We start from the raw sequence: 24,983 nt of genomic DNA on the forward strand, positions 1-24,983 counted from the left end.
AGCATTGGTGTGCGGTGATGGCTGGTCTAGATGGGCCAAAGGGCCTGTTTCTGCGCTGTATCTCTAAACTAAGCTAAATACATACAAAGTGTTGGAATAACTCAGTGGGGTCAAGCAGCATCTCCAGAGGCGAAGAGTTATTGGTGAAGCCTTTAAGGGGTCCGTCACACTTGGCCGATTTTTTTCGGCGACTGCAGGCGTCCTTGACTGGCGTATCAGGGTCGCCGAAAGATTTTGAACATTTCAAAACCCAGCGGCGACAAAAAAACGTTGTGTCACGTGCGTGAATACGTCTTCACGCCGCGACTTTTTTCGGTGACGTCATTCATCAGCCAATGATGCCGACAGTTGCCGAAAAATCACCAGGTGGGACAGGCCCTCTCGAATAATTAACCTACTAGTGTGCTTGGGCGACTGAGGTAGCTGAAGTGGTGCTTGGATTAGTTGGGGATTGGCTGACAAGGGAAGGTCTGTAGATGGGGGAGGGTGGGGGAGGGTGGTGGGGGGAGGGTGGGGGAAGGCCTGATTGAAGTGTTCGGCATTGAGGGGCTGAGAAAGAGTTGCTGGCAGAAGATTTCTCCCAGAGTGGCGATGGCAAGGATTAGTGGTTATAGCTTGAAGGTGAAAGTGGCAATTTCTTTCCCTCAGAGGGTGGCAGGTGCCTCGAGTGTGTCTCCAGTGGTGGTCGTGAAGGCCGATACAATGGTGGCGTTTGGGAAAATTTGCGATGGGCCTAAAGAGATGGTGGGCCTGTTCATGCGCTGGCAGTTTTTCTGTTCTCCATTAAATTCCATTGTCACATATTGTGTTGAGATGATTTTCTGGAATGTGTACTCGTTAGGAATAGACAATAGGTGCAGGAGGAGGCCATTCGGCCCTTCGAGCCAGCACCACCATTCAATGTGATCATCCCCAATCAGTACCCCGTTCCTGCCTTCTCCCCATATCCCCTGACTCCGCTATCTTTAAGAGCCCTATCTAGCTATTAGAGATGAGAAGAACTTTTTTCACACAGAGAGTGGTGAATCTCTGGAATTCTCTGCCACAGAGGGTAGTTGAGGCCAGTTCATTGGCTATATTTAAGAGGGAGTTAGATGTGGCCCTTATGGCTAAGGGGATCAGGGGGTATGGAGAGAAGGCAGGTACGGGATACTGAGTTGGATGATCAGCCATGATCGTATTGAATGGCGGTGCAGGCTCGAAGGGCCGAATGGCCTACTCCTGCACCTAATTTCTATGTTTCTATGTTTCTAGCTCTCTCTTGAAAGTATCCAGAGAACTGGCCTCCACTGCCCTCTGAGGCAGAGAATTCCACAGACTCACCACTCTCTGTGTGGAAAAAGTGTTTCCTCGTCTCCGTTCTAAATGGCTTACCCCTTATTCTTAATCTGTGGCCCCCGGTTCTGGACTCCCCCAACATCGGGAACATGTTTCCTGCCTCTAGCGTGTCCAAACCCTTAATAATCTGAAAAGAATCTATGTGCAAGTACATTGTAAGATTACAGGGCATTAATGGTTAAAAGATGATCCTGATTTGATCACAATGATATCCAGGAGTCATGGATTTAAGAACCTCTTTGCCTAACAATTAACGATACCACTAATTTTTTCTGTCACTAAATATTTGAGAGCAAACTTAAACATCTACTCATAAATATTCTAGCATAGTCATCTGTATTCGCAGTAAATGGTTATTACAAATGCACCATTAGAACTGTGGTCGCATGTCTTGTGATCGAGCTGTGTTCTGCTAATCTTCTCATTATTTCGCATGACATCTGATTTCCTCCTTTAAGTTGCTTTCCATAATTTAAGAAAATGAGTTGGAAATAAAGAACACACAGGGATTCAGAAGGATGAGAGGGCACCTTATAGAAACGTACAAAATTCTTAAGGAATTGGACATGCCAGATGCAGGAAAAATGTTCCTCTTGTTCGGAGAGTCCAGAACCAGGGGTCACAGTTTAAGAATAAGGGGTCGGCCATTTAGGACTGGGATGAGGAAAAGCTTTTTCAGCCAGAGAGTTGTGAATCTGGGGAATTCTCTGCCACAGAAGGCAGTGGAGGCCAATTCCCTTGATGTTTTCAAGAGAGAGTTAGATAGAGCTCCTCGGGCTAATGGAATCAAGGGGTTTGGGGAGAAAGCAGGACAGGGTACTGATTCTGGATGATCAGCCATAGAGAACTGGCTGGCAGACAGGAAGCAAAGAATAGGAGTAAACGGGTTCTTTTCAGAAAGGCAGGCAGTGACTAGTGGGGTACCACAAGGCTGGGGGACCCCAGCTATTCACAATATACTGTATATTAATGATTTTGACAGGGGAATTGAATGCAACATCTCCAAGTTTGCGGATGACACGAAGCTGGGGGGCAGTGTTAGCTGTGAGGAGGATGCTAGGAGGCTGCAAGGTGACTTGGATAGGCTGGGTGAGTGGGCAAATGCATGGCAGTATAATGTGGATAAATGTGAGGTTATCCACTTTGGTGGCAAAAACAGGAAAGCAGACTATTATCTAAATGGTGGCCGATTAGGAAAAGGGGAGATGCAACGAGGCCTGGGGGTCATGGTACACCAGTCATTGAAAGTAGGCATGCAGGTGCAGCAGGCTGTGAAGAAAGTGAATGGTATGTTAGCTTTCATAGCAAAAGGATTTGAGTATAGGAGCAGGGAGGTTCTACTGCAGTTGTACAGGGTCTTGGTGAGACCACACCTGGAGTATTGCGTACCGTTTTGGTCTCCTAATCTGAGGAAAGACATTCTTGCCATGGAGGGAGTACAGAGAAGGTTCGGTAGACTGATTCCTGGGATGTCGGGACTTTCATATGAAGTAAGACTGGATAGACTCGGCTTGTACTCGCTAGAATTTAGAAGATTGAGGGGGGGATCTTATAGAAACTTACAAAATTCTTAGGGGGTTGGACAGGCTAGATGCAGGAAGATTGTTCCCGATGTTGGGGAAGTCCAGTACTAGGGGTCACAGTTTAAGGATACGAGGGAAGTCTTTTAGGACCAAGATGAGAAAATCATTTTTTACACAACGGGGACTAACAGGGTCCTGTTGTGTTGTGTTGAGTGAAGTGGGGTCTTGTGTTATGGACCACTCCCACACCATGAGAGAATGGAGCAGCTGGGCTTGTACACTATCGAGTTTAGAAGGATGAGAGGGAATCTCATTGAAACATATTGAATAAGATTGTTAAGGGTTTAGACACGCTAGAGGCAGGAAACATGGTCCCAATGTTGGGGGAGTCCAGAACCAGGATCCACACAGTTTAAGAATAAGGAGTAAACCATTTAGAACGGAGACGAGGAAACACTTTTTCCCACAGAGAGTGGTGAATCTCTGGAATTCTCTGCCACAGAAGGTAGATGAGGCCAGTTCATTGGCTATATTTAAGAGGGAGTTAGATGTGGCCCTTGTGGCTAAAGGGATCAGGGGGTATGGAGAGAAGGCAGGGAAGGGATACTGAGTTGGATGATCAGCCATGATCATATCGAATGACCTACTCCTGCACCTATTTTCTATGTTTCTATGAGATGAGGAAAACCTTTTTCAGCCCGAGGGTTGTGAATCTGGGGAATTCTCTGCCACAGGCCAATTCACTGGATGTATTCAAGAGAGAGTTGCATAGAGCTCCTCGGGCTAATGGAATCAAGGGATTTGGGGAGGAAGCAGGAACAGGGGTACTGATTCTGGATGATCAGCCATGATCATATTGCATGGTGGTGCTGGCTTGAAGGGCTGAATGGCCTACTCCACCTATTTTCATAAATTCCAAACTATTTTCTCCGCAAAGATGTCTCCACCAGTGGGAGAGTCTCAGACCAGAGGTCACAGCCTCAGAATTAAAGGACATTCCTTTAGGAAGGAGATGAGGAGGAATTTCTTTAGTCAGAGGGTGGTGAATCAGTGGAAATCATTGCCACAGAAAGCCCTGGAGGCCAGGTCAATGGATATTTTCAAGGCTGAGATAGATAGATAGATTCTCGTTTCGTACAGGTGTCAGGGGTTATGGGGAGAAGGCAGGAGAATGGGGTTCGGAGGGAGAGATAGATCAGCCTTGATTGAATGGTGGAGTAGACTTGATGGGCCGAACGACCTAAGTTTGCTCCTATCACTTGTGAATTTATGAACCAATCAACAGTTTTATCCTAAGCTTTGATTTTAGTTTTTAAAGGAAAAAGTCTGATCATAAATGGTGCAAGTACTCTGTGTGCTTGGAATATCACCTCTAGTGCATTCAAATAATCCAGCTAGCCTGGAGTTTGATCGTTGTAACTTGAAGTGACATCTCCTGGGAATGTGTGCAGCTTCCTGAGGGCAGTTTACAATCCTCGTGCTTCCTTCTCTTTGGGGATTGGCTCCAGAAGGGCACCTACGATTTCTCGGGGGAAGAAATTCACATCGTTTCATTCTCGCCCTTTAAATGTTTTTGCCTACGCGACTCTTTCTGATCTGCCCGCCATTGCTCCTGGCTGCCCGGGTCATCGGGCTTCAGAGTCACTGCTTTATCTTCACCTCAGGGAACACCAGAAAACCATCGAAGGACACAAAGAGCTGGAATAACTCAGCAGGGCCGGCAGCATCTCTGCATCGGAATAGGAATACTTCATGTCATATAACCATATAACAATTACAGCACGGAAACAGGCCATCTCGGCCCTACAAGTCCGTCCCGAACAAATTTTTTCCCCTTAGTCCCACCTGCCTGCACTCATACCATAACCCTCCATTCCCTTCTCATCCATATGCCTATCCAATTTATTTTTAAATGATACCAATGAACCTGCCTCCACCACTTCCACTGGAAGCTCATTCCACACAGCTACCACTCTCTGAGTAAAGAAGTTCCCCCTCATGTTACCCCTAAACTTCTGTCCCTTAATTCTGAAGTCATGTCCTCTTGTTTGAATCTTCCCTATTCTCAAAGGGAAAAGCTTGTCCACATCAACTCTGTCTATCCCTCTCTTCATTTTAAAGACCTCTATCAAGTCCCCCCTTAACCTTCTGCGCTCCAGAGAATAAAGACCTAACTTATTCAACCTATCTCTGTAACTTAGTTGTCCAAATGTGACAAGGCACAGTGAATTTCTTACCTTGGAACCGGCAGTGCTGGCTCGAAGGGTTGAATGGCCCACTCCTGCAACTATGTTTAAGAAAGAACTGCAGATGCTGGAAAAATCGAAGATAGACAAAAATGCTGGAGAAACTCAGCGGGTGAGGCAGTGTCTATGGAGCGAAGGAATAGGTGATGTTTCGGGTCAAGACCCTTCTTCAGACTGATGAAGGGCATCGACCCGAAACGTCATCTATTCCTTCGCTCCATAGACACTGCCTCACTCCTGCACCTATTGTCTATAGTCTATTGCATACCCAAGGTACAGAAAGGTCCCAACCCCAAATGTGCATCTGAAGAGGGAAATAGCGTTCGTAAGCAGGGTCACCAAAGGTGAACTCACTACTCCATGAGTAGGAAGGAACTGCGGAGCCTGGTTTATACCAAAGATATCTGGAGAAAGGTCTCGACCCGAAATGTCCCATTCCTTTTCTCCAGAGATGCTGCCTGACCCGCTGAGTTAGTCCAACTTTTTGCCTGTATCTATGGTTTAAGCCAGCATCTGCATGTTCCTCCCTACACATGGACACAAAGTGCTGGAGTAACTCAGCGGGACAAGGCAGCATCTCTGAAGGAAAAGGATGGGTGACATCTGAACCTTTCTTCAGACACTCCATGTGCAGGCTTGCCAATGTCTTATGCCACGCCAGTGGAACATCCCGACTCTAATACCCTTAGTGATGGCGGTCAGCATGGCAAAGGCAGCCTTCGCCACCCTCCCCACCTGTGGTGCCACATTCAGGGATCTACTACTAGGACCCTCTGTTCTACAATACTCCCCAGAGCTCTGCTCAACGCTGTAAAAATCCTTCCTTGGTTTGACTTGCAAAACGTAACCCTGTGCACTTATCGGAATTAAACTGCATTTGCAATTCCTCGGCACACGTACACAGCTGACCATTCCTATCAAGGACGTGGAGGCCGTTATTTAAACCATGTTAGGGGCGGCACTCCATTGCACAACATAGAAACATAGAAATTAGGTGCAGGAGTAGGCCATTCGGCCCTTCGAGCCTGCACCGCCATTCAATATGATCATGGCTGATCAACCAACTCAGTATCCCGTACCTGCCTTCTCTCCATACCCTCTGATCCCCTTAGCCACAAGGGCCACATCTAACTCCCTCTTAAACCATGACAATACCATGTTCTAGGTGCAATACCACGCACCTCATATTCCGCCTGGGTTGCTTGCGTCCGGTTGGCATGAACGTTGAATTCTCCCAATTTTGCTAGCCCTTGCTGTCTCCTCCCCTTCCTTAACCCTCGAGCTGTCTCCTCCCATCCCCCCCCCCCCTCGGGCCCCCCCCCCCCCCTTTTTCCTTCCTTCTCCCCCCCCCCCCCCACACCCCCCATCAGTCTGAAGAAGAGTTTTGGCCCGAAACGTTGCCTATTTCCTTCGCTCCATAGATGCTGCTGCACCCGCTGAGTTTCTCCAGCATTTTTGTCTACCTTCGATTTTCCAGCATCTGCAGTTCAATCTCCACTATAGGAAATAGGCAACGTTTCGGGCCGAAACCCTATGGGTTTCAGCCCGAAACGTTGCCTATTTCCTTCGCTCCATAGATGCTGCTGCACCCGCTGAGTTTCACCAGCATTTTTGTGTACCTTCGATCTTCCAGCATCTGCAGTTCCTTCTTGAACACCATGTTCTAGTAGTTTGGTTTGGAGATACAGCGTGGAAACAGGCCCTTCAGCCCGCCAAATCTGCGCCGACCAGCGATCCCCGCACGCTAACGCTACCCCACGCTAACGAGGGACAACTTACAATTTTACCAAAGCCAATTAGCGGTGGCACAGCAGTAGATTCGCTGCCGTACAGCGCCAGAGGCCCGGGTTCGATCCTGGCTACGGGTGCTGTCTGTACACACGTTCTCCCCGTGACACGCATGGGTTTTCTCCGAGAACTCTAGTTTTTTCCCACACACTCCAAAGACGTGCAGGTTTGTAGAATCATTGGCTTGGTAACAATGGAAGGAATTGTCCCCGGCGCAGGATCGTGTTAACGTGCGGGGATCGCTGGTCGGTGCGGACTCGCTGTTCCCGCACTGCATCTCCAAACTAAACTACAAACCTGTACATCTTTGCAGTGAAGGAGGAAACTGGAGGTCGTACAAACTCCATACAGACAGCACCCGTAGTCAGGATCGAACCTGGGTCTCTGGGGCTGTAAGGCAGCAACTCTACTGCTGTGCCACCATTGGTGTCTCAGATTGAGTCTCTCAACCTTGGACTACCAACTCTGCTGTGCGTGTGTTTGGTTAAAACCTGCTGTAATTTACAAAGGTTCCAGTGAGCTGGATTTATTACTGGAACTAACAACCCTATAATCTGAGTTTAAATACCTGTTTGTCAACTTGAACTTGGTTTAATGAATTTTGGAGATAAAAACCTGCTCATGTTTAAAATTAAATGAACCTGTCGAATTCCCAAAAGCTCAAATATTTCACACGAGTCCCTATTTGTAATTCCAGAAAACTCGTCACCCTTAACTGAGTCTGGGCCATATGTGAATCTCACAGGTTGTAGGAGCTGAATTAGGCCATTTGGCCCATCAAGTCTATTCCACAATGGGTGATCTATCTTCCCCTCTCAACCCCATCCTCCTCCCTTCTCATCGCCCCTGCCACCTGCACTAATCAAGAATCTATCTATCTCCACCTTAGAATTATCCAATGACTTGGACTCAGACTTCTGTGGGAATGAATTCCACAGATGCACCACTCTCTGACTAAAGAAATTCCTCCCCATCTCCTTCCTAAAAAATTCTTCTTCATCTCCTTTTTAAATGTACGTCCTTTTATTTTGAGGCTATTTTGAGGCTGGTCCTAGACTCTCCCACTAGTGGAAACATCCTCTCCACATCCACTCTATCCAAGCTTTCACTGTTCCGTATGTTTCAAAGTACAGAGAAGGTTCACCAGACTGATTCCTGGGATGTCAGGACTGTCTTATGAAGAAAGACTGGATAGACTTGGTTTGTACTTGCTAGAATTTAGAATGAGGGGAGATCTTATAGAAACTTACAAAATTCTTAAGGGGTTGGACAGGCTAGATGCAGGAAGATTGTTCCCGATGTTGGGGAAGTCCAGAACAAGGGGTCACAGTTTCAGGATAAGGGGGAAATCTTTTAGGACCGAGATGAGGAAAACATTTTTCACACAGAGAGTGGTGAATCTGTGGAATTCTCTGCCGCAGAAGGTAGTTGAGGCCACAGTTCATTGGCTATATTTAAGAGGGAGTTAGATGTGGCCCTTGTGGATAAGGGGATCAGGGGGTATGGAGAGAAGGCAGGTACAGGATACTGAGTTGGATGATCAGCCATGATCATATTGAATGGCGGTACAGGCTTGAAGGGCCGAATGGCCTCTACTCCTGCACCTATTGTCTATGTTTCTAATGGGATGCCCCCTCATCCTTCTAAACTCCAGCGAGTACAGGCCCAGTGCCATCAAACGCTCATCATATGTTAACCCACTCATTGCTGGGATCATTCTCGTCAGTGCAAAATTAATAGATTATGGAAGTTTAGGGATACCGCACGGAAACAGGCCCTTCGGCCCATCGAGACGGTGCCGACCAGCAACCGCCTTAAACTAGCACTATCCTACACACTAGGGACAATTTACCATCTTTATCGAAGCCAATTAACCAACTAAACTGCACGTCTTTGGAGTGTGGGAGGAAACTGGAACATCCGGGAAAATCCCACGCAGGTCACGGGGAGAACGCACAAACTCCGTACAGACAGCACCCGTAGTCAGGATCGAACCCGGGACTCTGGCGCTGTGAGGCAGCAACTCTACCGCTGCGCCACTGTGCCGCCCAGGAGCTCCCGGGTGATTGAGGCACGGAAAGAAAAGTTTGTCAGAACATTTTTTTCGCTCAACCTTTTAAACAGAATTAGCTTTGAAAATAAAGCTAGGCTGTCAGACTCCCATCTTAATAATTAATTCTCACAGCCAGCAAAGTTAACCAAGAACGGAAAGGGAATATCATAAATGTTTGAAATAAAAACAATGAAACAAAAATATATATTTTTTAAAATGACTGCAGATGCTGCAAATCAAAACTAAAAATAGAAAATTGCTGCATATACACAACAGGCCAGGCCACATCTGGAGAGGTGAATCTGAGTCAGCATTTTGGATCAGAACGCTCATGTCTGAACTCTAGAGACTGAAGAGTAAACAAGCTATAGGTAGCGTTTACGGTAGACAAAAATACTGGAGAAGCTCAGCGGGTGAGGCAGCGATTTTTCCAGCATCTGCAGTTCCTTCTTAAACATCGGAGTTTAGTTTAGTTTATTGTCATGTGTACCGAGGTACAGCGAAAGGCTTTTGTTGCCTGCTATCCAGTCAGCCGAAAGACAATACGTGTAATGCCCCTGTCCCACTTAGGAAACCTGAACGGAAACCTCTGGAGACTTTGCGCCCCAACCCAAGGTTTCCGTGTGGTTGCCGGAGGTTGCAGGTAGTGGAAGCAGGTAGGGAGACTGACAAAAACCTCCGGGAACCTCATGGAAACCTTGGGCAGGGCTCAAGGTCTCCAGAGGATTCCGTTCAGGTTTCCTAAGTGGGACAGGGGCATAATTAGGATGGTTCAGTTGCCTGATAGCAGCTGGGAAGAAACTGTCTCTGAATCTGAAGGCATTTCACACTTTTTTATCCTTTGCTCGATGGGAGAGGGGAGAAGAGGGAGTGGCCAGGGTGCGACTCGTCCTTGACTATGCGGTTGGCCTTGCCGAGGCAGCGTGAGGTATAAATGGAGCCGACGGACGTCCTTTTTAACAGGTTTGTGTTCACAAAATGAATCTTGGTTGTCGGGTGTCTGCAGCCCAATTGCTTGCCTTGGCTTGGCTTTTAAAATTGTTGCAACAGTTGGATGCCTGCCCAAGCATCCATACGGCGCACAATGTCTATACTAGCCGCCTGGAAACCAATACCTTCAGCCTGCAACACCCATACTAGCGCAACAGACAGCCCCTTAAGTATCCTTAAGCTGTGACCCCTTGTCCTGGACTTCCCCAACATCGGGAACAATCTTCCTGCATCTTGCCGGTCCAACCCCTTAAGAATTTTGTAAGTTTCTATAAGATCCCCTCTCAATCTCCTAAATTCTAGAGAGTATAAACCAAGTCTATCCAGTCTTTCTTCATAAGACAGTCCTGACATCCCAGGAATCAGTCTGGTGAACCTTCTCTGTACTCCCTCTATGGCAATAATGTCCTTCCTCACAACTACCTACTTCACACTCCCTCCGCAAGGTCACTAGTACAATCAAGGACCTGTCTCACCCCAGACACTCTCTCTTCTCCCCTGTTCCATTTTGAAAACGCACACCTCCAGATTCAGAGTCAATTTCTTCCCCGCTGTTTTCAGACAATTGAACAGCCCCCTCCATCAACTTGAGAGCGGTCCCGACCTCCCATCTACCTCAGTGGAGACCTTCGAACTCTCATTCATTTAGTTTAGTTTCGAGTGAAACAGGCTCTTTGGCCCAACAGTGATCCCCGCACACTAATACTATCCCCCCCCACACACACACACACACACACACACACACACACACACACACACACACACACACACACACACACACACACACACACACACACACACACACACACACACACACACAAGGGACAATTTCTACAAAACCAATTAACTGTCGTCTTTGGAGTGTGGGAGGCAACCAGAGATCTCAGAGAAAACCCACGCAGGTCACGGGGAGAACGTACAAACTCCATACAGACAGCACCCGTGGTCAGGATCGAACCTGGGTCTCTGGTGCTGTAAGGCAGCATCGTGCTGCCCTTTAATTTGACCTTGTAGGACTTTATCTTGCTCTAAACGTTAACGTTATATCCTTTATCTGTACAGTGGATGGCTTGATTGTAACCATGTGTTGTCTTTCCATTGACTGGACCGACTGCAACAAAAGGCTTTTCCCTGTATCTGGCTACACATGACAAAAATAAACTGCATAGACCAATGATACACTCTTGGGTAGACACAAAATGCTGCAGTAACTCAGCGGGACAGGCAGCATCTCTGGAGAGAAGGAATGGGTGACGTTTCGGGTCGAGACCCTTCTTCAGATTGACGTCAGGGGAGAGGGAGATACATATCCAGTTGATCATTCATTCTGTAATCCAATTGAATGGTGCAAAAGGGTATAGGATCTGTATGATGTGTTTTTGGTAGTGATGTTTACATTGGGTAATGTGTGGCAAACTCCCAGGGGCTTGGACGGTGTTCCCTGAGTTTGGGCACTTCCCCAGCTGCAGCATTCCCTAACAAAGAGTAACTCAGCGGGACGGGCAGCATCTCTGGAGAGAAGGAATGGGTGTCGTTTCGGGTCGAGACCCTTCTTAAGAAGTGTTCAGACCGAAGAAACTACTGCACTAGATCGGAATCCTTTTGGGTCATTGTAAAAGGGAGAGGGCAAATCCTTACGAGTCTTTATCAACGTGATAACTCTAGCAGTAGAATGGTCTGGGCTGTCCTCCTCTACAGAGGTGCATACTCCACCTTGGAGAAATGGGTTGCACGTGGATGGGATGAGGGAGTAACTTTAACTGTAATTTAACCATGTATAATTACAGCTCGAAGGCATCTATTTATAATTTAACAGAATGCAAGCTCCATTTTATTTTCCATTCCACAATTTTAGTTTTTGACAGCACACAGGGAGATATTTAAAGCAACAGCATCATCTTGGTGAAATATTAATCATATTGAAGCTTGTACCATTTTCTTTGAGTGAATATTTCAAGCAAGCAAGTTTAGCATCCAGAGGATTAAAAGGTGTCTTTGAATAACACTAAGATCGACACAAAATGCTGGAGTAAACATAGAAACATAGAAATTAGGTGCAGGAGTAGAGGCCATTCGGTCCTTCAAGCCTGCACCGCTATTCAATATGATCATGGCTGATCATCCAACTCAGTATCCCATACCTGTCTTCTCTCCATACCCCCTGCTCCCCTTAGCCACAAGGGCCACATCTAACTCCCTCTTAAATATAGCCAATGAACTGTGGCCTCAACTACCCTCTGTGGCAGAGAGTTCCAGAGATTCACCACTCTCTGTGTGAAAAAAGTTCTACTCATCTCGGTTTTAAAGGATTTCCCCCTTATCCTTAAGCTGTGACCCCTTGTCCTGGACTTCCCTAACATCGGGAACTATCTCCCTGCATCTAGCCTGTCCAACCCCTTGAGTAACTCAGCGGGACAGGCAGCATCGCTGGAGAGAAGGAATGGGTGACGTTTCGGGTCGAGACCCCGCTTCAGACTGAGATGTCAGGGGAGGGGGCAGCACATAGATAAGGAAGTGTATAGATAAGGAGGCGTAAGGTGTGGAAACAGGACAAAGGGGATGGGGGATCAGGGGAGATGTAGAACGGATCATTGTTAGTTGGGAGAAGGTTACAACAAAGCTAACGGAGATAAAATGTAGTCGGAGACACAGTGTAAAATCGAATTTGAATAACACATATTGGTGGCTGTCAGAATGTACCATTGTGAAGAATGCTCCGATGCTGCCATCTGGCCCGCTGAGTTACTCCAGCAATCTGTGTCTCCTCTTGTAAACCAGCATCTGCAGTTCCTTGTTTCTACGATCCAGATTGTTTTGCAACTACTGAAGTGTATTCAGTCACTGAAGAGAATGAGACCGGCAATATCTCCACCACGTCGACCCACAAGTCAAGAGTTAAGAGTGTTTTATTGTCAATGTCCCAGACAGAACAATACAATTCTTACTTGTAGCAGCACAACACAATATGTAAACATAGTACACTGTAACCAATATAATAAACAAGAAAAAAAGTTCAGCGTGTATATATATGCACCCACACACACGTGTGTATATATATATATATGTGTGTGTGTATGCGTATATATACACACGCACATGTGGGTATGTGTGCATGTATGTACACACGCACACGCACACCCACATCAACGCTTCCTAAAATGGATTACCTGTGCAAATCAAATCAAATCAAACCAAAACACAGTCTGAAGAATGGTCTCGACCCGAAACGTCACCCATTCCTTCTCTCCAAAGATGCTGCCTGTCCCGCTGAGTTTCTCCAGCACTTTGTGTCTGCAATGAAATTCTGTTTGGAGTGCAATGAATTACAGCAGCACAACAGGACTGCAAGCGCAACACACATTGATAATATATAGTAGAGTCAAAAAATCAATGAACTAATACCCACAACGAGGAATAAAACCAAAGCTTTTCGTGCAACCCAGGCAGGAAAATGCTTCCCATATTGGGTGGGGGGAGTCCAGAACCAGGGGTCACACAGTTTAAGAATAAGGGGTCGGCCATTTAGGACTGAGATGAGGAAAAACTTTTTCACCCAGAGTGTTGTGAATCTGTGGAATTCTCTGCCACAGAAGGCAGTGGAGGCCAATTCACTGGATGTTTTCAAGAGAGAGTTAGATTTTTCTCTTGGGGCTAAGGGAATCAAGGGATATGGGGAGAAAGCAGGAACGGGGTACTGATTCTGAATGATCAGCCATGATCATATTGAATGGCGGTGCTGGCTCGAAGGGCAGAATGGCCTACTCCTGCGCCTATTTTCTATGTTTCTAACAAAGACGGTCTATATGCAACGGTTCCTAAAACTAATTAGGCTGTCCCGTCTGTTAGTGAATCAGACAATTTGGCATTTAAGCCAATTTGGAATTATCAAAGGAGAATACATAATAATTTATCTAATGAAGCTGTAGCATTCTGTGTCTGAGTATTTAAGTATTTCTGTGTGTGCAGAGTCATTAATCTGTCATGAAAACATCTTGCCTTTTGTATATCCCTGTCATTCCCGTCTCTCTTGGCCCATGGGGATAGCAGATGGAGCCACCTGATAGTCACACAGCATAGAAACAGCCTCTTCAACCCAACTGAATTGAACTCAACTGAAAGAGTCTGAAGAAGGGTCTCGTCCTGAAAAGTCACCCATCCCTTCTCTCCAGAGATGCTGCCTGTCCCTCCCGCTGAGTTACTCCAGCTTTTTGTGTCTTTCTTCAACCCAACTCATCCATTCTGACCGAGATGCTCAATCTAAACTAGTCCCATATGCCCATATCCCTCTAAAGCTTTCCTATCCATGTACCTGTCCAAGTGTCTTTTACATTTTGTCATTGTGCCCACCTCAACAACCACCCCTCTTAGTGAAAAAGTTGCCCCTCAGGTTCTCTTCTTACCTTGAAGCTATGTCCTCTGGTTCTTGATTCTCCAACTCTTTGTAAAAACCTCTCCCTATCAATTCTCCTCGTGATTCTACAAGATCAGCCCTCAGCCTTCTGCTCTCCAAGGAATGAAGTCCGAACTTGCCAAGTCTCTTGCTCCAGCTCAAGTCCTGGCAGGCAGCATAAGTCGTCTCTGTACTTTCCAGCTTGGCAACATCCATTCTATGTAAAGAGGAGCTGCAGATGCTAATTTAAACCGAAGGTAGACTCAAAAAGCTGGAGTAACTCAGCGGGACAGGCAGCATCTCTGGCGAGAAGGAATGGGTGATGTTTCGGGTCGAGACCCAGTCCGAAGAAGGGTCTCGACCCGAAACCGAGATGAGAAGAACTTTTTTCACACAGAGAGTGGTGAATCTCTGGAACTCTCTGCCACAGAGGGTAGTCGAGGCCAGTTCATTCTATTCATTAGAATGCTGCTGCTCGCCTTTTAACAGGGACTCGAAAGAGGGAGCACATATCGCCAATTCTGGCCTCCCTACACTGGCTCCCGGTGCACTTTCGGGTTCATTTTAAGTTACTGTTATTTGTTTTTAAATCTCTGAATGGGCTCGCCCCGCCTTACCTCTCTGAGCTGCTCCACCCATACACTCCTGCCCGGTCCCTCAGGTCAGCTGGTCAGCTGCTCCTGGAGGTACCGAGGTCTAGTCGGAGGCTCAGAGGGGATAGAGCCTTCTCTGTTGCTGCTCCGGCACTCTGGAACACCCTGCCGCTGCACATCAGACAGGCCCCCTCACTGTCCATCTTCAAATCCAGCGTTAAAACGCATTTGTACTCCCTGGCTTTTGACCATGCCTGAGGCTTTGCTTCTGTTTGTGGTGTTTTTGATGTTTCTTTATTTTACATGTCTTTTCCTACTATTTCTTTTGATTGTTATTTTTGGTGTGTATTAACTTTTTTGTCAATGATTAGTGATGTACAGCACTTTGTTGCAGCTATGTTTGTTTTTAAAGTGCTCTATAAATAAAATTATTATTATTATTATTATATTTAAGAGGGAGTTAGATGTGGCCCTTGTGGCTAAAGGGGATCAGGGGGTATGGAGAGAAGGCAGGTACGGGATACTGAGTTGGATGATCAGCCATGATCATATTGAATGGCGGTGCAGGCTCGAAGGGCCGAATGGCCTCTACTCCTGCACCTAATTTCTATGTTTCTATGAAACGTCACCCATTCCTTCTCCCCAGAGATGCTGCCTGTCCCGCTGAGTTACTCCAGCATTTTGAGTCTAACACCCATTCTATACCCGGTTACCAAGACTGAACACAATACTCCAAATGCAGCCTCACCGATGCCTTGTACAACTATTACATAACATCCCAACTTATATACTCCATACCTTGACCGATGAAGATCACCATAGAAACATAGAAACATAGAAATTAGGTGCAGGAGTAGGCCATTCGGCCCTTCGAGCCTGCACCGCCATTTAATATGATCATGGCTGATCATCCAACTCAGTATCCCGTACCTGCCTTTTCTCCATACCCTCTGATCCCCTTGGCCACAAGGGCCACATCTAACTCCCTCTTAAATATAGCCAATGAACTGGCCTCAACTACCCTCTGTGGCAGAGAGTTCCAGAGATTCACCACTCTCTGTGTGAAAAAAGTTCTCCTCATCTCGGTTTTAAAGGATTTCCCCCTTATCCTTCCTCAGAGCTGGAGACCAAAACTGCACGCAATACTCCTGGACCAAGACCCTGTACAACTGCAGTAGAACCTCCCTGCTCCTATACTCAAATCCTCTTGCTATGAAAGCCAACATGCCATTCGCTTTCTTTACTGCCTGCTGCACCTGCATGCCTACCTTCAATGACTGGTGTATCATGACACCCAGGTCTCGCTGCATCTCCCCCTTTCCCAATCGGCCACCGTTTAGATAATAATCTGCTTTCCCGTTTTTGCCACCAAAATGGATAACCTCACATTTATCCACATTAAACTGCATCTGCCAAACATTTGCCCACTCACCCAGCCTATCCAAGTCACCTTGCAGTCTCCTAGCATCCTCCTCACACCTAACACTGCCCCCCAGCTTAGTGTCATCCGCAAACTTGGAGATATTGCCTTCAATTCCCTCATCCAGATCATTAATATATATTGTAAATAGCTGGGGTCCCAGTACTGAGCCTTGCGGTACCCCACTAGTCACTGCCTGCCATTGAGAAAAGGACCCGTTTACTCCTACTCTTTGCTTCCTGTTTGCCAGCCAGTTCTCTATCCACATCAATACTGAACCCCCAATGCCATGTGCTTTAACTTTAGTCCCCTTTATCTATGATTCGCACCATTTTCAGTAAACTGTGCCTGTGTTCCTAGATCCATCTGCTCTCCGACACTCCTCGGTGACCTGCCGTTCACTGTGAAGGTCCTACCCTGGTTTGACTTCAACATCTTACAGTTATCTGGATTAAACTCCATTAGCCGTTCCTCACTCACTTGCCCAGGGTCACTAGAAGAGTCCCAACCTGAAACATCACCTGTCAAATTTCTCCACAGATGCTGCCTGACCCGCAGAGTTACACCAGCACTTTGTGTCTGTTTACGGGACAATAGATAGACACATGCATAATAATAATAATAATAATAACTTTATTTATAAAGCGCTTTTAGACAACATCAGTTACCACAAAGTGCTGTACATGGGAAGTCAACAAAAAGTTATTACAAACTACTAAAACCATTAAGACGACAGGACTATAAAAACAGCAAAAAAAATTAAAAGACATTAAAAGCACTAAAACAGGAACAATGTCTCAGCCAGTGTCGAAAGCCAGTGAATAAAAGTGAGTTTTTAGGGAGGATTTAAAGAGGTCTGCATAACAGGCCTGTAAACACACTGCACACAGATAATATGCAATAAAAATAATTCAATAAGTAAATAAACTACAATTCTACTGCAAAAAACACTGACGCCTTAAAGGGCCTGTCCCACTTACGTGATTTTTTTCGGCAACTTGCCGGCACCCGTCGTAGTCGCAGCAGGTCTACGAAAATGTTCAACATGTTGAAAATCCAGCGGCGACCAGAACAAGGTACGACTCTTTGGGCGACTACTCACGGCCATTCACGTGTCACCCCGCGACATGTTGTTGATAGAAACATAGAAACATAGACATTAGGTGCAGGAGTAGAGGCCATTCGGCCCTTCGAGCCTGCACCACCATTCGATATGATGATGGCTGATCATCCAACTCAGTATCCCATCCCTGCCTTCTCTCCATACCCCCTGATCCCCTTAGCCACAAGGGCCACATCTAACTCCCTCTTAAATATAGCCAATGAACTGTGTGGCCTCAACTACCTTCTGTGGCAGAGAATTCCACAGATTCACCACTCTCTGTGTGAAAAATGTTTTTCTCATCTCGGTCCTAAAAGATTTACCCCTTATCCTTAAACTGTGATAGGATGGTTCAGTTGTCGGGTAACAACTGCCCCTGAATCTGGGCCCGCATTTTGTACTCCTGTACCTGTTGCCCGATGGGAGAGGTGAGAGGAAAGAGTCGTCCTTGATTACGCGGCTGGCCTTTGCCGAGGCAGCGAGATGTGTGAATGGAAGGGAGGTGGGGTTTTGGGTGGACTGCGCCCACAATTTCCTGCGGTCTTGCACGGAGCTATTTGCAAACCATGTTGTGATGCATCCACTGGGCAATCTGTGGACGACCTGGATGCCACCAGTCACTAGCTTGGGGGCACCTCTTGTGCTCATCCTTATTCATGGTCGCTGCTGTGCCACTGAATTGTGTGGGGTGGAGGTACACTGCGACATGGTGACTGTAGTACAAGCTCAGCGAGCCTTGAAGCAAAGTGCTAACTTTTTATTCCAGCACTTTCCTCAGATAGCTGATACATTGCGGCATCAGATGCACTTAAGCCGTAAGAAGCCTTGCTGGTTTTGGATTGAGTCCAGCTCTCCGACAGGGTTCTGCTCAGAAGCAGGCTCGGGGAATGAGCGCGCGCTGGCTTCCATCTGTGTTGCTTCAGTGTTGTGGTGCTCTGCTCTGCCAGCAAAACCCCCACTGCCCCCCCCACCCCCACCCCCCCCCCCCCCACCCCACCATCCGTCCCTTCTGTCCAACCGAAGATCAGACTTTGCTCAAAGCACACGTTGTCTCGGGCAAGGCAGGTGGTTAAGGTCACATCTAAGAGCGTGCCTTTCATTGCGACCTGTATCGATCGCCATTGGGTGGCACGGTGGCGCACAGGTGGACTTGTGGCCCTGCAGCGCCAGAGACCCGGGTTCGATCCTGACTACGGGCGCTGTCTGTACAGAGTTTGCACGTTCTCCCCGTGACTGCATCGATTTTCTCCGGGATCTTCGGTTTTCCCTCCCACGCTCCACGTACAAGTTGCGTAGATTAATTGCCTTGGTGTAAATGTAAATTGTCCCTAGTGTGTGTAGGGTAGTGTTAGGGTGCGGGGATCAATTGGTCGGTACGGACTCGGTGGGCTGAAGGGCCATCTCCACTGTATCTCTAATGTCTAAAGTAGAGTCTAAAGTTTCTTCCTAACAACCATCACAATGGGGCGCAGCGTTAGAGTTGCTGCCTTACAGCGCCAGAGACCCAGGTTCGATCCTGACTACGGGTGCTGTCTGTACAGAGTGTGTATGTGGTCCTTGGGTTTACTCTGGATGCTCTAGTTTCCTCCCACACTCCAAAGGCGTGCGTGTTTGTATGAGTTACCCCAGCATTTTGTGTCTTTTCTTAGTGAACCAGTATCTGCGTTGTGTTTACGAAGGAACTGCAGATGCTGGAAAAATCGAAGGCGGACAAAAATGCTGGAGAAACTCAGCGGGTGCAGCAGCATCTATGGAGCGAAGGAAATAGGCAACGTTTCGGGCCGAAACCCGGAAGGGTTTCGGCCCGAAACGTTCCCTATTTCCTATAGTAGAAACCAGAGCATTTGAGGAGGCAGGATTTATGGAGCGAAGGAAATAGATGGCGTTTGGGGTCGAGAGCTGTTACTGTGTGATGAGTTTGTGTGGATTCTCAAGAACATAGAAACATAGAAATTAGGTGCAGGAGTAGGCCATTCGGCCCTTCGAGCCTGCACCGCCATTCAATATGATCATGGCTGATCATCCAACTCAGTATCCCATACCTGCCTTCTCTCCATACCCCCTGATCCCCTTAGCCACAAGGGCAACATCTAACTCCCTCTTAAATATAGCCAATGAACTGTGGCCTCAACTACCTTCTGTGGCAGAGAGTTCCAGAGATTCACCACTCCAGAGAACGCCATCAACCAGTCTCCAGGAGAATTTGTGGCTTGGTCTGCACTCAACACTTCATTTAGTTGGATGATAATTCATTTAGTGAAGTACTGCAAGACTTTCAGCTAGATGGAATATAACATGATTGCGTATGAGGTGTTATGTTAGTGCTTTGATTCTATTCCCATATAGTGCGTGCTGTTTGGAGCGCCCGGGGCAAGGGATATTGGTTTACGATCCCTCCATCTTCTCTGTGCAACCCGTCTGAAACCTCTGCTCTCTTTCTCTCTATGGGGTTTCCAGCAGTCTATTGATAACGTTTGCAAACTCTAAGTTTAGACTTTTAGAGATACAGCGCAGAAACTGGCCCTTCGGCCCATCCAGTCTACGCCAGCCAGCGATCACCCCTTACACCAACACTATCCCACACACACTACGGACGATAATTGGGTTGAAGGGCATGTTTCTGGGTTGTCTCTCTGACTCCTGCTCACTGACCCCTGCTCTCTGACCCCCTCTCGCTCTCTCTGACCCCTTGCTCTCTGACCCCCTCTCGCTCTCTCTGACCCCCCTCTCTCTGCTTCCCATCTCTCTCTGACCCCTTCTCTCTGACCGCCCGCTCTCTGACCCCCTCTCTCTCTGCCCCCCCCCCTCTCTCTGACCCCCCCTTGCTCTGACATTTTTAGGCGACTGCCGGTGACTAGGCTGTCACCACATGGTGTCGTCTGTACGGTCGTGAGTCGTCTCCTCAGTCCCCCAAAGAACCGTAGCGTTTTTTCTGATCGCCGCTGGATTTTGAAATGTTCAATACATTTCAGCGACCGTGGGTTTGTCGGAGGTTGTCTTCTCCTGTCGTAGGTGCTGTCGTTGGCTGTCGTCAGAATGGCGTAGGTGGTCGCTGGCGCTGCCTCCGGTGAATTCCATTGCCGTAGTCCCCGGCAACCGCCTAAAAAAAAATCGCCCAAGTGTGGACAGACCCTTAACTCAGATTGGGAAGAAGGGTTCCCACCCGGAACGTGGCCTATCCATTCCCCCAGGGACCTGGATAGCTGACCGCGGTGGCACGGTGGTGCAGCGGTAGAGTTGCTGCCTTACAGCGCTTACAGCGTCGGAGACCCAGGTTTAATCCCGACTACGGGAGTGCTGTAGGGGCTTGGACTTTTACCTTCTCCCTGCGACCACTTGGGATTTCTCCGGGAGCTGTAGTTCCCTCCCACACTCCAAAGACATGCAGGTTTGTACGTTAACTGGCTTGGTATAAAAATGTAAATCATCACTAATGTGTAAATGTTCAAAAATGTATATCATCACTAGACTGGATAGACTCGGCTTGTACTCGCTAGAATTTAGAAGATTGAGAGGGGATCTTATAGAAACTTACAAAATTCTTAAGGGGTTGGACAGGCTAGATGCAGGAAGATTGTTCCCGTTGTTGGGGAAGTCCAGGACAAGGGGTCACAGTTCAAGGATAAGGGGGAAATCTTTTAGGACCGAGATGAGGAAAACATTTTTCACACAGAGAGTGGTGAATCTCTGGAATTCTCTGCCACAGAAGGTAGTTGAGGCCACACAGTTCATTGGCTATATTTAAGAGGGAGTTAGATGTGGCCCTTGTGGCTAAAGGGATCAGAGGGTATGGAGAGAAGGCAGGTACGGGATACTGAGTTGGATGATCAGCCATGATCATATTGAATGGCGGTGCAGGCTCGAAGGGCCGAATGGCCTCTACTCCTGCACCTATTTTGTTGAATTTCGTATGTAATTTATGCGCCTCGTGTTAGCTGTATGTTCTGTTATTCTGCCTGTTTTATGATGTCTTGCTTATTTTTTTTCTGTACAGCACTTTGGTCAGCTTTGGTTGTATTTTAAGGTGCTTAACAAATAAAGTTATTAGGGTTAGGGTTCCTTTACAGTTATTATTATTATTATTATTATTTTCTATGTTTCTGTGTGAGGATCGTGTTAATTTGTTGGGGATCGCTGGTCAGTGTGGACTTGATGGGCCGAAGGGCCTGTGTCCGCTCTCTATCTCTCAAACTAAAACTACTGAGTTACTCCAGCACTTTGCTTTAATACAGTCCTTTGATACAGGGGGAAGCCATCTCAATAATGGCGCGTTTGTTTTCGAGCGTTGGTGGTCTTCATAGTTCTTCCCTTTTTCTCTCCGTAGCTTCAACGGCTGAAGAGATCCTTGTCCTTCAAGACCATCCTCAGGAGCAAGAGTGTGGAAAACTTTTTCCAGCGGACCAACAGCGATGCGAAGTTCCCTCCCGAGATCCTGCCTCCCCCACCCACACCCCCACCGACCCCCCCTAGTGCAGTCCTGCCCGTGGACCCGACAGCCAACGAGCAACCCGCGAGGAAGTCCCACCCCGTGGCCATCCCCCTCAAACCAGTAAGGACACACACCTTTCAAGAATTTGTCTTCAAAAAGCCCACATTTTGTGACATCTGCCATCACATGATTGTAGGTATGTTTCATGTTGCAGACTGAACCATCAGTATCATTGGTGTGGCACTAAGCAATAGCCAGGCATTCCTGGTTGCATGCAACATTGGGGTTGCGGGTAATGAAGTAGAGTTTCAAAGTCTACAGAGAGATTTATGCCAGTTGGAAGAGTGGGCTGGAAGATGGCAGATGGAGTTTAATGCTGATAAGTGTGAGGTGCTACATCTTGGCAGGACAAATCAAAATAGGACGTACATGGTAAATGGTAGGGAATTGAAGAATGTAGGTGAACAGAGGGATCTGGGAATAACTGTGCACAGTTCCCTGAAAGTGGAATCTCATGTAGATAGGGTGGTAAAGAAAGCTTTTGGTGTGCTGGCCTTTATAAATCAGAGCATTGAGTATAGAAGTTGGGATGTAATGTTAAAATTGTACAAGGCATTGGTGAGGCCAATTCTGGAGTATGGTGTACAATTTTTGGTCGCCTAATTATAGGAAGGATGTGAACAAAATAGAGAGAGTACAGAGGAGATTTACTAGAATGTTGCCTGGGTTTCAACAACTAAGTTACAGAGAAAGGTTGAACAAGTTAGGGCTTTATTCTTTGGAGCGCAGAAGGTTAAGGGGGGACTTGATAGAGGTTTTTTAAAATGATGAGAGGGATAGACAGAGTTGACGTGGACAAGCTTTTCCCACTGAGAGTAGGGAAGATTCAAACAAGGGGACATGACATGAGAATTAAGGGACTGAAGTTTAGGGGTAACATGAGGGGGAACTTCTTTACTCAGAGAGTGGTAGCTGTGTGGAATGAGCTTCCAGTGAAGGTGGTGGAGGCAGGTTTGTTTTTATCATTTAAAAATAAATTGGATAGTTATATGGATGGGAAGGGAATGGAGGGTTATGGTCTGAGCGCAGGTATATGGGACTAGGGGAGATTATGTGTTCGGCACGGACTAGAAGGGTCGAGATGGCCTGTTTCCGTGCTGTAATTGTTATATGGTTATATGGTTAACATTGTTAGTCTGCATAGAATAATAATAATAATAATAATAAGTTTATTTATATAGCATATTTATAGTCAATTTTCATTGACCCCAAAGTGCTTTACATAATTTAAAAATCAGTTCCATACAAAGCATAAAGATGGGTTAACAAAATAATAAAATGCGTAAACAGGACACAACATGTAACATAAACATCCACCACAGCATTCATCACTGTGGTGGAAGGCACAAAAAATTTTGGCCGTCCTCCTCCATTCCCCCCCCCAGTGGACCGGACCAGAGTCCAGAGTCCAGTCCAGGATCGGTCTTTCCTCACCGGAGACCGCGGCTTCAAGATTGTGTAGGCCGCAGGCCGGCGGTTGAGGTTTAAAGTCCCCGCCGCAGCCAGAAGCACCGTAGACTGCAGGGCCGGCGGTCGAAGCTCCCCTCCAGGGGTGATGGTAAGTCCATGCCGGGCCCGCGGTAGAAGTTATCCGCGGGCCGGCAATGGCGGCTTCTTCTTCCCCCGGGTCCCCCACGAGTGATCCCGGGCTGTAGACGCCGCAGCAGCTGGAACTCTGCAGACCGCGCGCGGCTTCAGGCTGCGACTTCCCCGGGCCAGTGAAACGGAGCGCTGCAGCATGCATCTGCACCTCATCGTTAATCTCACTGGGTAACCAACAATTATTGTGTTCAAGAAGGAACTGCAGATGCTGGAAAATCGAAGGTACACAAAATTGCTGGAGAAACTCAGCGGGTGCGGCAGCATCTATGGAGCGTAGGAAATAGGCAACGTTGCCTATTTCCTTCGCTCCATGCAAAGAGTTGAACAATCTCCACTATAGGAAATAGGCAACGTTTCGGGCCGAAACCCGTTGCCTATTTCCTTCGCTCCATAGATGCTGCTGCACCCGCTGAGTTTCTCCAGCAATTTTGGTGTACAACCAACAATTATTTACTAGTTAGACCATATTCAATTCAATTCAACTTTAATGTCATGGCACAAATACAAGTATCAGTACAACGAAATGCAGTTTTGCGTCAGTCCGTAGTAGTTGTACAAAAAGAATTTTTTTAAAAATGGAAAGAGAGAAGATACAGAATAATCAAAAAATACAGAATAATTAAACAATGGGGATGGAGGGACCGGAGAAATCTATCGTCGGGACTCCGAGTTCAGCAATGTAATTGTATTATTGTAGAAGCTGTTCCTCATCCTACTAGTACGTGACCTGAGGCTCCTGTACCGCCTCCCTGATGGGAGGAGGGCAAACAGTCCATGGTTGGGGTGGGAGGGGTCTTTGATGATCTTCCCAGCCCGTCTCAGACACCGTTTTCGGTGGAGGGCATCCATGGCAGGGAGCGGGGCACCGATGAAGTGCTGAGCGGTTTTCACCACCCGTTGTAGTGCCTTCCTGTCCGCTACGGTGCAGCTGCTGTACCATACCGTGAAGCAGGTGGTCAGGATACTCTCTATGGTACAGCGGTAAAAGTTGGTCAGGATCCGGGGGGACAGGTGGGCTTTCTTGAGCCTCCTCCGGAAGTAAAGGCGCTGCTGTGCCTTTTTGATCAGTTTGGAGGTGTTGAGGGATTCTTCTTGATTGGTCTCTTCTACTCTAGCCGTTATCACAAAATTTCATTCACCCTCGACTACATTTTCTTGTAATTTTCGTCTCATTCTTCCCTTGTGTAAAAAATTGATATATAATTTATTTTGTCATATGAGGGAAAAACATAAATTAACTAATTCACCCCAAAATAATTTGATTCACCCTTGGGTGAACCATTCAGCAGTTTAAGAAGCACTGGTCTACATCATTGTGGCCATTGTTCTAGTGTTAGATGGTTGTACATGGTTCTGGATGGCTGTGGATGCTTGGAGATGGTTGGCAGTAAGTAAGTAATTAAGTAAGGAAGTTTAAGGTACACAAAAATGCTGGAGAAACTCAGCGGG

General features: G+C 47.0%; 1 protein-coding gene across 1 annotated transcript in view; it reads left to right on the forward strand.

The window, feature by feature from the left end:
- LOC129710084 (SH3 and cysteine-rich domain-containing protein 2-like) overlaps positions 1 to 24,983 on the forward strand; it is a 92,002-nt gene that overhangs the window by 51,290 nt on the left and 15,729 nt on the right. The window contains exon 2 of the mRNA XM_055656798.1: positions 21,768 to 22,068. Coding sequence (XP_055512773.1) covers positions 21,768 to 22,068 — 301 coding nt within the window. The remainder of the gene's footprint in view (positions 1 to 21,767; positions 22,069 to 24,983) is intronic.

Source organism: Leucoraja erinacea, chromosome 27, assembly GCF_028641065.1.
Source record: "Leucoraja erinacea ecotype New England chromosome 27, Leri_hhj_1, whole genome shotgun sequence".
NCBI classification, from domain to species: domain Eukaryota; kingdom Metazoa; phylum Chordata; class Chondrichthyes; order Rajiformes; family Rajidae; genus Leucoraja; species Leucoraja erinaceus.